Here is a 14,499-nt window from a genome sequence, read left to right as displayed (position 1 = left end):
AGTGTTGTTGGTTTTCTTTGTAATGTCACCCCTTCATTTAATTAGTCAATATCATTTAACACCAATTTCTTGAGCACCTCTATCCTTGAACCATGGGTCTGAGTCTGATAAGAGGGTACAGAAAGCTCAGGAAAGGGTGATGTACACATATATTAGGGAATTTGAAGAAGCAGAACATCTACAATGTTTACAAGTAGAGTTGAGGTCTTAACCCCAAGACTAGATGTCCATAGATATAATAAATCACTCTTCTATTGACCTATAAACTTCTAGGGCTGAGTTGCCTTATTAATTTCCCATTCTGAACTGAGGAAGTGAATCTACCATACCTTTAGGCGTGAGGCATGCACTACTGGCAATGGAGGAATACATGATGAATACAGGATCCTCACCATCCAGTTTATACACTAATATAGCATAGATGTCATTTCATAGATGACATCTAGTTGTTTTGTTTCTTTTTTTGGGGGGGGTTCTCAAGCAGGAACTCAAGGACCACTTGCCAGAAGTAGGAGTTTGAGGTGCAGGCAGAAAATTATATGAAACAGCATTAAGCTGTGAAATGGCCTGACCTGCTTTGACAGCCCCCCCCCCCCGAGGCCAGAAATAAAATTGAGAGTAAGCAGCAGGATACTCATGGATGAGTAGTCTGATAACAGAGGGCAGGGAGCCAGACATTTAAAGCTGGCATTCCAGACTTTTGATAAGTAACATACGTCTTTTCCCTTTTTTGGTATCCACAGATCTGGACTCTCTTCCTCCTCCTCATAATGAGAATAGTCTTCTTCTAGTAAGCCAGGATGAACCTCATGGACATCACCAAGATCTTCTCCCTTCTGCAGCCCGAAAAGGAGGAGGAAGACACTAATACAGGGGAGAAACAGGCTCTCAATCAGGCAGTATATGACAATGATGCCTCTACCTTGGACCAGCTTCTACGACAGGAATGTTACAAGCGTTTCATCAATAGCAGGAGTGGTTGGGGTGTACCTGGGACACCTTTGCGCTTGGCAGCTTCTTATGGCCACTTAAGCTGTTTGCAGGTCCTCCTGGCACATGGTGCTGAGGTTGATAGCTTGGATGTTAAAGCACAGACACCACTTTTCACTGCTGTTAGTCATGGCCATCTGGACTGTGTACGTGTGCTTTTAGAAGCTGGTGCCTGTCCTGGTGGCAGCATCTACAACAACTGTTCTCCTGTGCTCACTGCTGCACGTGATGGTGCCCTTGCCATCCTGCAGGAGCTACTAGGCCATGGTGCAGAGGCCAATGTCAAGGCCAAACTCCCAGTCTGGGCATCAAACATAGCTTCATGTTCTGGCCCCCTCTATTTGGCTGCAGTCTATGGGCACCTTGATTGTTTTCGCTTGCTTTTGCTTCATGGGGCAGATCCTAATTACAACTGCACTGACAAGGACCTATTGGCCCGTGTTCCACGGCCCCGCACCCTCATTGACATCTGCCTTCACCATAATTGTGAGCCAGAGTATATCCAGTTGTTAATAGATTTTGGTGCTGATATATACCTTCCATCTCTTCCCCTGGACCTGACCTCAAAAGATGATAAAAGTATCAATTTGCTGCTACAGGCCAGAGGTGAGTGGTGATCAGGGAAACCTCATAGGCTTCCTTTTTTGTAATAGTCTCAGGACCCCAAATCACCACTCAAAGCGACTCTCTAGGATGAAGTTGAGAAAACTTCACTTTCATCCTTCTCCTGGGGCCCTTGTAGAAAAGTTGTTAGAGATTTTACATTAGGGGAAGGATCACTAAGATGATGTAGGTAGAAAGTACTTTCCCAATTTCTAGTCCTGGATCTACTAATGACTGTTTTGTGTCCTTGAACTTTCCCTCTCTAGACCTCAGTGCATCCTTATTAGTATCATGCTGGAGAAAGTTTGGTTGTTAGAAGGAATAGATGATTAGGGCTGTAGTAGCCAGGGAAGAGTAGATATAATCTTTGGCAGAATCATTTCACTGCAACTTACCCTCAAAATCATGTTTCTCATTTTTGTAGCTGTTCCACGGTCACTCCTTTCTCAGGCCCGATTAGTTATCCGAAGAGCCTTGTGCCAAGCCAACCATCCACAAGCCATCGACCAGCTGGATATTCCCTCTGTGTTGATTAGCTACCTCAAACACCAATTATAATTTTTCATCCTTACCAAGGATCTACAGTGCCTTCAAAAACCATTATGTAGCTGGAAAACAATGCAGCTCCACTACTCAGCTGGAGTTACTCTCCCATGTTATTCTCCACAATAAAGTCTTCAGCAAAGTAAGTCTTTGTGGCTTTGGTGTTTATTGTTCATATGCGGGGGGAGATCACTGGGGAAAGAAATCTCATCAGCCATAAGGAAGGATGGTGCCAGTCTAGCATCTGACATGCATAGGAATCTTGGCTATTGAAAATTCAAGAGAGAAAGCTGACTCAATTGCTGTACCATACCACCAAGGTACTGTACAATATAGAGTTTGCTACACAGGAAATACAGGCCCTGAAAAATCCAAATGACCAAATGGGTAGAAAGGTAATGTTGCAGTCAGGTTTGCATTGCTTGCAGAAATCACCCAACCAAGAGAAAATTTTGGGAAAATTGGGGTTTATTTTCACTCACAGACTTGAAGGGAAGCTCCATCATGGCAGGGAAAAACAATGGCATGAGCAGAGGGTGGGCATCACCTCCTCGCCAGCATAAACTGGACAACAGGAACAGGAGAGTGTGACAAACACTAACAAGGGGAAACTGGCTATAATACCCATAAGCCCGCCCCCAACAATACACTGCCTCCAGAAGGATTCACTTCCCAAATCTCCATCAGCTGGGAACCTAGCATTCAGAACAACTAAGTTTATGGGGAACACCTGAATCAAACCACCATAGGTAATGTATGCTTGCTGTGCCATTTTCTCCCTTCTTTTCTCTGGTGATTTGAGGTATCATTTGAAAGGCTATTTCCCTTTTCTTATTGCCTTAATTCAAATGAACACTTTCACATTCATTCATCTTGAATTATAAGGTATACACTCACTAGTCCAATTTATGGTCAAGAATCACTAGGAAAACAAACCATCAAATACTTAAGATCAGGAATTTTATGCAAAAAAAACACATTAGTTATATAGGCAATAGACTGAAAAGACAAATAGGACAAAAATGGTAACCCAGAGATTAGTGACAGTAGGTCACCAACATCATCTCTATGGAAATATAAGGGAGGAGATATTTCCAGAGTTTGGGGAGAAAGGTCACCTGATGGAAAGCAGACTCCCAGGCCTGCCCATAAGAGCTTGATCCTTAGATAAAATATGTTGTCCAAAGCACAGGAAAGAAATACCCTCTTCTTTCCTTCATTTCTGTCCTCTAATCTTCCTGATGTCTATTTCTTTGTAGAAACAAGAACTCAGATAATATTAGACTTTAGGAAAATAGTCTAAAGAAGTCATCCCCTATTAATGCACACCAAAACAGAGGGAGCTAAAGAATGTGAGCCCACTAGCTTGTGCATATACCATGCTTGCTTCAATCTGACCTTGCTCATATCACCAGTGAATTTCTAGATCCATAGCCAGTTGTAAATTTTCTAACCTTAACTGGAAGGATCATTTGGCAGCATCTAGCACATGTATGGTTGGCATCATAATTCTTCATAAAACTTTAGTGCTTTTTCTCGGCTAATGGGAATCTCTCCTTACTAATCACTAATCCTCCCCTTTCAGTGCCATGTGGGCCTTCTTTCTCTTATATCCTTCATTCAAGGTGCCATCACAAAGTTTGTTTAGTTATGTTTTCCAAATAGCATGCAGGATCCAAATATTTCCCACCACCTCAGTATCTTGACCCTGATCTGAGTCACCAGGGCCTATCACCGGAATCATTAACAAAGCCCCCTTCTACTCTGCCATCCATAACCCCCTAGTCATTTCACTGAGATCATAGCTTTAAGTCCTACAAAGTCAAAACTATTTCAAATAACTTAGAAAGCCATATGTCACCTGCCCCCACATACTTTTTTCACTTCCTTTACTACCACTTTTGTCATCTTTTACTCTATGTCAGTTGCACTAGCTGTCTTAACATTTTATATCTGAGGTCCTCTACTTCTTCTTTCCTTTGCCTAAACATTATTCCAGTTATCCTCTTACTTTGTTTTCTCAGATCCCTTAGGTCTCTACTTGTCACTTTATTGAGGCCTGTCTCAAACTCCATATAAAGCAGTATCCCTTAACCAACACTTGCTATATTCCTTTCTAACTCTATTATCTTTTTTTTTTAATTTTTATTTATTTATTTGAGAGCGACAGACACAGAAAGAAAGACAGATAGAGGGAGAGAGAGAGAAAGAGAGAGAAAATGGGCACGCTAGGGCTTCCAGCCTCTGCAAACGAACTCCAGACGCGTGTGCCCCCGTGTGCATCTGGCTAACGTGGGACCTGGGGAACCGAGCCTCGAACTGGGGTCCTTAGGCTTCACAGGCAAGCGCTGAACCGCTAAGCCATCTCTCCAGCCCTCTAACTCTATTATCTTCATCACATTTACCTAATATAACTGTATATTTACCAAATGTATTTTTTATTTCTCATTTATTTATTTGAGAGAGAAAGAAAGAGGCAGATAGATAGATAATGGGCATACCAGGGCCTCTAGGGCTACACTGCAAACGAACACCAGATGCATGTGCCACTTTGTACATCTGGCTTACATAGGTGTCAGGGAATTGAATCTGGGTCCTTTGGTTTTGCTGGCAATTGCCTTAACTGCTAAGCCATCTTCCCAGCCTCCAAATGTATTTTTTGAGGGATGGTCCTGCTCTAGTCCAGGCTAACCTGGAATTTATTATATAGTCTCAGGGTGGCCTCAAACTCATAGTGATCCTCCTACCTCTGCCTCCCAAGTACTGGGATTAAAGACATGTGTCACTATGTCTGGCCTTACTAAATCTATTTTATTCACTGTCTTTGTTAAACCTTTTAGAGATTTCATTACCATTATGGTGAACAGATAATAAAAAAGGCAATAAAAATAAATATATAGACTTCATAGTGAGATGGCAGTATAAAAGCCATGCCAAACCAGCCTAGAGAGGGATTTAAGCAAAACGACAGCAAAACATACTCTTCTGAAAAGTAAAGGAGTATGGGCTATTCTTAGACACAGAGGAAAAGCAGGAGAGAACAAGATCCACCAGAAAGGAGGAAAATGGCCAGAATTCCACTGAGGCACTTGTGGCCCGCTGATCTGAGTGATCCATGCACCTGCCTGGCACCACCCCGCCAGGTGTTCCAAGCTGTAACAGCAACAGGAACCAAACAAGGAGATTTTCCAACTTCATCAGTCTTCTTGCAAAGTTAAGAAATCTGAAGGTAACTAAGGAGCTACAGAAAGGGATACAGGTGGAACTGTGTGAGCAACTCCAGGAGTCTGCACTCTCCCATCCCCCACCATCAGAACTGAGAACCTCCAGCATTCAGCTCCCAGTGGCAGCACAGCCAGCAGAGCTGATCAGAGGTACAGCTCCACAGCACAACATGGAGGGAACTAGGTGGGCATTCAGCACTGGTGAGACTGGAAGTCACCCCAAAAGTTAATGAGGATGATTAACAAAAATGAAACAAAACAACAACAACAAAAAACGGTACATAGGCCTGCATTGGAAGAGTTAATCTCTCTTTCCATGTCAGATCAGGTTATGGTTTACATATCCTTGGCTGGATTTACCATATTCAAATAAGCTGTATTTGGGCATTGAATATTGTTGCCTTTGATGCTTTCATATTTATAGGGCCTTGGTCTTTTACTTCTGTCACTATTGGGTACAGGGTCTGATCCAGATACAGGATGACCTGGAACCCAATTCAGAACAGAAATCACTACCTCCCAGCTGAAAAGATTAAGGGTATAGAACAACATACACCCTTAGGGATTTTGGATTTATAAGACTATCTGATTGTTTTAATCCCTACAATTGCATACTCTGTGCTGGTTTTTGTTGAATGTGTATATTGCTCAGTTGAAGATTAGAATTTTCCAGTAAATTGTTGCACCCAGTCCACTAAAATACTTGCTTAGCAAGCAGACTCAACACCTAGGATTATTTCTGCAGCTTGATTGGGATACAAGAGCTACACCTGGCACCTTGAACTCATATTCTAAGGGCATATAGAGATGGAATGCCACATCTGGGAACACTGCAGATAAGTAGAAACCCCAAGTATCAAATCAATTCAGGATGCAAAACTCATTTACATTATACTTCAAGAAGCACAAATAATCAAGACAATACAGTCTCACCAAAAATTATAAATTCATCAGAAATGATAACCAATGAGACTGTTTTGGATGAAATGGCTGACAAATGTCAAAAAATGATTTTATCTATACTCAAAAAAAATCAAAGAAGAAATGAAAGAAATCAAAGAAGAAAACAAACTCCTGAAAAAGAACACAGGAAACCAGCTTAATGAAATAAGAAGGTCATTACAAGACATGAATAAGGAAATAGAAATACTACAGAAAAGCCAGGCTGAAATCATAGCTCAGAAGAATACAGTCAGTGAAATAAAAAGCTGTGGAAAGTCTCACCAGTAGATTGGATGAAGGAGAGAACAGAATATCTTAAACTAGAAGACCAGGTGGCAGACCTAATACAGTCGAACAAAGAGAAAGACAAACTAATAGGAAGGTATGAATGGAAATTTCAAGATATCCAAGATACTATGAAAAGATCAAACATAAGAATTCAGGGTATAATAGAAGGAGAAGGATATCAATTGAGAGGCTTAGTGGGTGTTTTCAACAAAATCATACAAGAAAATTTTCCCCAAATAGGGAAAGAAATGCCAATGCAGATACAAGAAGCTTTTAGAACATGAAACAGACAAAACCTGGAAAGGACCTTTCCTCACCATGTTGTAATTAACCTACTAAACACGCAAAGCAAAGAAAATATATTGAAAGCAGTTAGAGAGAAAAAGTAAATCACCTACAAAAGCAAGCCCATCAGAACACAAAAAAAGGTGCCATTACAACAGATACCAAAGAAATTCAGAAAATTATAAGGACATACTTTAAAAATATATATGCCTCTAAGTTTGAAAATATGAAAGAAATGGATGATTTCCTTGATTTATATGACCTACCAAAATTAAATCAAGATGATATTAACCACTTAAATAGACCTATAACAAATACAGAGATAAAAGCAGTTATAAAAAGCCTCCCAACTAAAATAAGTCCAGGCCCAGATGGATCCACTGGTGAATTTTACCAGACCTTCATGGAAGAACTAACACTACTGCTTCTCAAACTTTTCCATAAAATAGAAAAGGAAGGAATTCTACGTAACTCCTTCTATGAAGCCAGCATCACCCTCATACTAAATCCAGACAAAGACAGAACAAAAAATGAAAATTGTAGACCAGTTTCCCTCATGAATATAAATGCAAAAATTCTCAACAAAATATTGGCAAACAGAGTACAAGAATATGTCAAAAAGATTATTCACCCTAATCAAGTTGGCTTTATCCAAGGTATTCAGGGATGGTTCCAGATATGCGAATCTCATCATATAAATGGTCTGAAGGACAAAAACACATGATCATCTCAATAGATGCAGAAAAGACATTTGTCAGAATCCAGCATCCTTTCATGGTAAAAGTATTACAGAAACTGGGAATAGAAGGAACATATCTCAACATAATAAAAGCTAGCTATGACAAACCTACAGCCAACATAATACTAAATGGATAAAATCTTGAAGCTTTTCTACTAAATTCAGGAATAAAACAAGGGTGTCCACTGTTCCCACTTTTATTTAATATAGTACTTGAAATCTTAGCTATAGCAATAAGACGAGAGATACTCATAAAAGGGATAAAAAATGGAAAGGAAGAGATCAAATTATCATTATTTGCAGATGACATGATTCTATATATAACGGACCCAAAAGACTCTACCAGCAAACTGTTGGAGCTGATAAACACTTTCAGCAACATAACAGTATACCAAAAAGAAAAAAAAAAAAAGAAATCAGTAGCTTTCCTATATACTAATAACAAACATGCAGAGGATGAAATCAGGGAATCTCTCCCATTCACAATTGCCTCAAAAAAAAAAAAAAATAAATAAAGTACCTTGGAATAAACTTAACCAAGGAAATGAAGGATCTCTACAATGAGAACTTTAAAACATTCAAGTGAGAAATTGCAGAAGACACAAGGAAATGGAAAGATATCCCATGTTCTTGGATTGGAAGAATCAATATTGTGAACATGTCAAACCTTACCAAAAGCAATCTACACATTTAATGCAATCCCAATTAAAATTCCAAAGGCATTATTCACAAAAACAGAAAAAAAATCATAAAATTCATTTGGAAGCACAAAAAACCTTGAATAATCAAAACAATTTTGAGCAACAAAAATACAGCTGGTGGTATCACCATACCTGATTTTAAACTATATTCCAAATCCATAGTAACAAAAACAGCATGGTATTGGCAGAAAGACAGATATGTAGATCAATGGAATAGAAAAAAAAAAAAAAAGTACACAGATGTTAATCCAGGCAGCTACAGCCATCTGGTTTTTGACAAAATTTCCAAAAATAGTCACTGGAGAAAAGACAGCCTCTTTAACAAGTGGTGTGGGGAAAATTGGATGTCTATATGTAGAAGGATGAAAATAGATCCTAGTCTTTCTCCATGCACAAGAATCAAATCCAAGTGCATCAGGAACCTTAATATCAATTCTGAAACTCTGAAATTGCTAGAGGAAAAGTTTGGGGAAACACTTCAACATAATGGCATAGGTAATGACTTTCTGAATATAACCCCAATTGCTCAGAAAATAAAACCACTAACCAACCACTGGGATCTCATGAAATTACAAAGCTTTTGTATAGCAAAGGACACTGTGAATAGAGAAAAGAAACAACCTACAGAATGGGAGAAAATCTTTGCCAGCTACACATATGACAGAGAATTAATGTCCAGAATATACAAAGAACTCAAAAAACAGAACAATAAGAAATTAAACAGCCCAATTAAAAATGTACTATGAAACTAAATAGAGAGTTCTCACCAGAAGAAATACAAATGGCATATAAACATTTTAAAAAGTATTCTACATCCCTAGCCATCAGGGAAATACAAATTAAAACTACTTTGAGATTCCATCTCTCTCCTGTAAGAATGGCTACTGTCAAGAAAACAAATGATAATAAATGTTGGCAAGGATGCAGTAAATGGGGAACCCTTCTACAATGTTGGTGGGAATGTAATCTGGTACAGCCATTGTGGAAATAAGTGTGGAGGTTCTTGAGACAGCTGAAAATAGATTTACCATATGATCCAGCTATAGCACTCCTAGGCATATATCCCAGTGGTTCTTCTCACTACCTTAAGAGATAGTTACACAACCATGTTTATTTCAGCTCCATTCACAATAGCTGAGAAATGGAGCCAGCCTAGATGTCCATCCACAGATGAATGGATAATAAAGTGTGGTATATTCACATAATGGAGTTCTATTCAATGGTAAAGAAAAATGAAATTTTTAGGGAAATGGATGGATCTGGAAAGGATTACACTAAGTGAAGTAACCCAGGCCCAGAAAGCCAAACATCACATATTCTCTCTCATATGTGGATCTAGTTACAAATGTGTAGACTTGTGTCTGAGCTGGAACCAAAAAATGAATAGCAGAGGCCCATAAACTAGAAAAAGGCTATAAGGGACGGAGGAGAGTGAAAATCTTAAGGGGATGGTATTGCATATATGTAAGTAGAAGAATAGATTACAGGGAGGGGAAAGGCTTAAGCAACATCAGAGGAAGAAAATGTATAAAACAAGGGTGGGAGTCAATCAAAATTCAAGATACTCTGAATAAGACATATGAAAGTCTACTTTCTTGAATAATGGCACATCCAGAAGACATAGATTGTTACCAGAAAATTTTCAGTGCCAGGGATGGGATACCTTCCAGTGAGTTGTTGGCCAGGGAGATTCCTGTTGCCACCAAAACATTACAGTCTGTTGTCAAGGCCCTTGGTTTCCCTTGAGAAACAGACGGTAAGACCCTATTGCGGAAGACTTCACATACCTGAGTGGCAAAGTCACTGAGAAATCAAGCTGGTGCTGAGCATAAAACCTTCTCCCTATAGCCCAGCCAACTGAAAGCTGGAACAAGCTGCACTGTATGCAGCCTTATGGGAGACAAGTCATTAGCAGTGAAAACTGTGGACACTGGAAGCCTGAAGTTTGGCCAGACAGGCCAAATGATTGAATGAGTACAATAGTGGCATGTCTGCTCTGGGGGAAACCAACTGCTCTCTACTTGGACTGAAGGCCTGCACTATGGAAGAGAATACATGCCTGGTACTGGAAACCTAATCAAAAGCCTATGGCAGGGGAGGTCATGAGCCTTAGCAGTGTAAAACCTGCTCTTGCTGGATAAATGCATATATTACTCTCACCAAATTGTCCTGAAAGCACTACACTTACATATTCATATATTAATGCTGCTCTCACTTCTGGTTAGAAAAGCTTCTCTTTCCAGAAGATGATGATGACCACTGGGATGGCCCGAAAGGAAACATAGTGCTGAGATGAAGGAATGGAGGAGTGTCCAGCACTGAAACATCTCACACCCTCCAAGGCTCAGGGTCCATTGTGGAAGAGGTGGCAGAAAGAATTTAAGAGCCAGCCAAAGGAAGAGAAGGAAGAGTACCACTCCTTACATACAACTGTTTAGACAGAAATTGGCCTTGATATTCATGAACTCGCAGTGCCTAGAAATACCTACACAAGACCCTCATAGTAGGAGGAAAGGATAATGCTATCAAATTAAAAGAGAGACTTGCTGGGCTTGGTGGTGCACGCCTTTAATCCCAGCACTCGGGAGGCAGAGGTAGGAGGATCGCCATGAGTTTGAGGCCACCCTGAGACTCCATAGCGAATTCCAGGTCAGTCTGGGCAAGAGTGAGACCCTACCTCAAAAAACCAAAAAAAAAAAAAAAAAAAGAGAGAGACTAATGTAGAGAGGGAGAGGATATGATAGAGAGCTGAGTTATGAAGGGGAAAATGGAGGAGGGGAGGGAAACACCATGGTTTGTTGTCTGTAAGTATAAATGTTGTACATATATATATATATGAATTATGCGGGGAATGGTGGTGCATACCTTTAATTCCAGCAATCGTGAGGCAGAGATAGGAGGACTGGCGTGAGTTCAAGGTCACCCTGAGACTTCATAGTAAATTCCAGGTCAGCCTGGGCCTCAAAAAACCAAAAAAAAAAAGAAAAGAAAAGAAAAGAAAAAATATATATATTTAATATATGAAGAAGTGAAAAAGGTTATGGATGGATGGGGAGGTCTATTAGATGCTGTAGAGTGATGGCAGTGGGAAGGGGATTATTTTATACAGCCAGTGTCCAGGAAAGATCACACAGAGTATACATCTAAGGGAAGTGAGTTACAAACTATACTCTTATGTAGAGGACAAACATCACTGACAAAAGGAAGAGCAAGTTATTTTTCTGTCCTTTTATTTTTTGGGGGGTGCAGATGCTTTGCTATGTAGTGCAGGCTGGCTTAAAACTTGTGATCCTCCAGCTTCACTTTACTGTGTGCTAGCATTATTGGAATGTGCCATTACACCTGATTCTAATTTAATTTATGTATTTATATATTTAATTTATTTATGAAAGGCTTATGTAGCCTCAGTTGCCTCAAACTCTCTATGCTGCTAAAGATAACCTTTTATTTATGATCCTCTTGACTCCACCTCCCACATGATGGGATTACAGGTGAATGCAACCAGTTTTATGTGGTTTTGAGGATTAAACCCAGGGCTTTGTGAATACTAGGCAAACAGTCTACCAAATAAGCTGCATTCTTAACCCCTTTGTTTATTTGCAGTGCTGAGGATTGAAATTGGGGGATCACACATGCTATGCAAGCTCTCTACTAAGAGCTGCATTCCTGGCCCTGAAGGTACAATTTCTGACATTTCAAGCTCAGAATGTCCCAGACCAAGTCACTGCATTTTCTCAATTCTCTGGATGATAATAGCATCTGGCAACCCCTTGCTGAATTTAGAAATTGCAAACTATGAGCCTGATGAGTTATGTTCCCACTCCACTAGATGAGGTGCCCTTGAAGACAGAAGTGTGTATTGTTCACCATTCTGGATGATGAATATGCTACTTCAGTGGCACAGAACCTGGCACAGAGGAGGGGCTCATTGAGTGGCATCATCTTACTCCCAGAAAGGACAATGGCACCAAATCCTAATATTAGACTTGAGAATATCTCATTTGATAATGTTCAGCAAACATATACTCAGCACTAAGTTTGTGTTTAAACTTTTCATTCGGTCCAAGGATATAAAAATGAACAAGAGATTCTGTCATGGGAAGCTTAGTCTGAGTCTGAAAGTCAAAAGGAATCTACGCATGTGGGATCACAGGCTCATGTGTGCTTATATTTTTAAAAAAAGGATTTTGGGGCTAGAGAAATGGTTCAGTGGTTAAGGTGCTTGCCTGCTAGGACAAATGACATGGGTTTGATTCCCCAGTGCCCACATAAAGCCAGATGCACAAAGTGGCACACACATCTGGAGTTCATTTGCAGCAGCTAGAGGCCCTGGTGTACCCATTCTCTTCCCCTCTCTCTCTTTCTTCTCTCCTTCCTTGCAAATACATAAATAAATAAATAAATTTTTTTTAAAAAGGATTTTAAAAAGTCATAGGGTAAGTTCTCTAAATTTGAAGAAATCTACATTGTATCCAAAAGAGAATATCAGTAAATGATGATGATCATGATAACAGTAATAGCAACAGCTAACATTTATTGAGTTTTTTTTTATATGTCAGGCTATCTCTACTTATTCTTAGCACAACTCTATACTTATGTCTTTGGACACTGCTATGGTTTGAATGTGAAATGTTTTCCACAGGTTTATGCGTTTGAACACTTCATCTGAAGCTCCTGTTACTGTTTTGAGAGATTGTGGAATGTTTAGGAGGTAAAACCTAGCTAGAGGAAGTAGCTGGATGGTGGTGGAGGGCAGGCATGGAGGGCCCTAATATGGTCCTGATTTCAGGGCTTCCTCTCTGCTTCCTGGTCTGTACCATATAACAAGAAGCTGTCATAAACCTGTTGCCATTACAGTACATGCCACTCCCACCACCATACCTTCTACACCATGATAGACTGTACTCTCTCAAATTAGTAGCCAAAACAAATCCTTTATCACTTGTATTTTTTCAGGTATTCTGTCACATGACAAGCAAAGTAATTCACACAGAAAATTTGTATCAGCAGGAGTGGGATCATTGTTGTTATAAACTTGATCATGTAGATCATAGGCCTCTAGAACTAGTTTGCAGGAGTAATGTGGGAGAGTTTGAAGATGTGGGCTAGAAAAACCCCAGAATAATATAAACAAAGATTAACCTACCATTCTGATGAGAGTTTGAAGGACCATAATACTCTGGAAATGTGGATAGAAAAAGACACACTCATAAGATTTCAGAAGGGAAGACAGATTCTATTGGGGATTGGAGTATACACAATTTATGTTACATTCTGGTAACTACTTCACAATATTTGGCACATGTCCTAAAAATGAGCAAGGCTGAATTTCAAAGTAATAGACTAAGTTGTTTGGTACAGAAAATTTCAAGACAGCATAGCATTCAGGCTATTTCATGGGTACTACTTATTTCTCTTAGATTTACAGTCAGAGAAAAGAAAATGGAACAGAAACATAAGAAACTGTGTAATTGTTGAAGAAAGGAGTGTAGTTAGTTTAAAATTATGAACAGGGACTGGAAAAATGATATAGCAGTTATGGTGCTTGCCTGCAAAGCAAAAGGGCTCAGGTTTCATTCCCCAGGACCCAGAAAAGCCAGATGCACAAAGTGGCACATGTGTCTGGAGTTGGTTTGCAGTGGCTGGAACCTCTGGCATGTCCATTCTCTATCTGCCTCTCTCTCTGTATCAAATAAATAAATATTATTTTTGGGGGGGTCGAGGTAGGGTCTCATTCTGGCCCAAGCTGACCTGGAATTCACTATGTAGTCTCAGGGTGGCCTCGAACTCACAGTGATCCTCCTACCTCTGCCTCCTGAGTGTTGGGATTAAAGGCATGCACCACCACAGCCAGCAATAAAGTATTTTTAATTATGAACAAAGAAGCCGAAGATAAAGTGGCTCCAGGCAGTGGGACAAAGTGGTTGTAGTTGATAAACTGACTACTGCATTTAAAGGGAAACCTTGAACTCTGCACTAAGAAAATAGGAATAATGTCTTGAGCACTTGAGGGCTGTAATAGTTAATCTTCATTGTCAACTTGACTGGATTTTTGTTTATTTGAGAGTGACATACAGAGAAAGAAAGAGGCAGAGAGAGAGAGAGAGAGAGAGAGAGAGAGAGAGAGAGAGAGAGAGAGAGAGAGAGAGAGAGAGAGACAGAAAGAATGAGCATGCCAGGGCCT

At 39.9% G+C, this 14,499-nt stretch overlaps 1 protein-coding gene across 1 annotated transcript; it reads left to right on the top strand.

Annotated features, from left to right (window-relative positions):
* Positions 1-770: 770 nt before the first annotated feature.
* On the top strand, positions 771-2,151 carry Asb12 (ankyrin repeat and SOCS box containing 12). The gene is given in 2 exon segments (XM_004661017.3): positions 771-1,596; positions 2,018-2,151. Coding segments are annotated over 2 exon segments (960 nt in total).
* The last annotated feature ends 12,348 nt before the right edge of the window (positions 2,152-14,499 follow it).

This window comes from Jaculus jaculus, chromosome X, assembly GCF_020740685.1.
Source record: "Jaculus jaculus isolate mJacJac1 chromosome X, mJacJac1.mat.Y.cur, whole genome shotgun sequence".
NCBI lineage: Eukaryota > Metazoa > Chordata > Mammalia > Rodentia > Dipodidae > Jaculus > Jaculus jaculus.
Note: the sequence above shows the minus strand (reverse complement) of the source record. Positions and strands in the feature narration are given on the sequence as shown.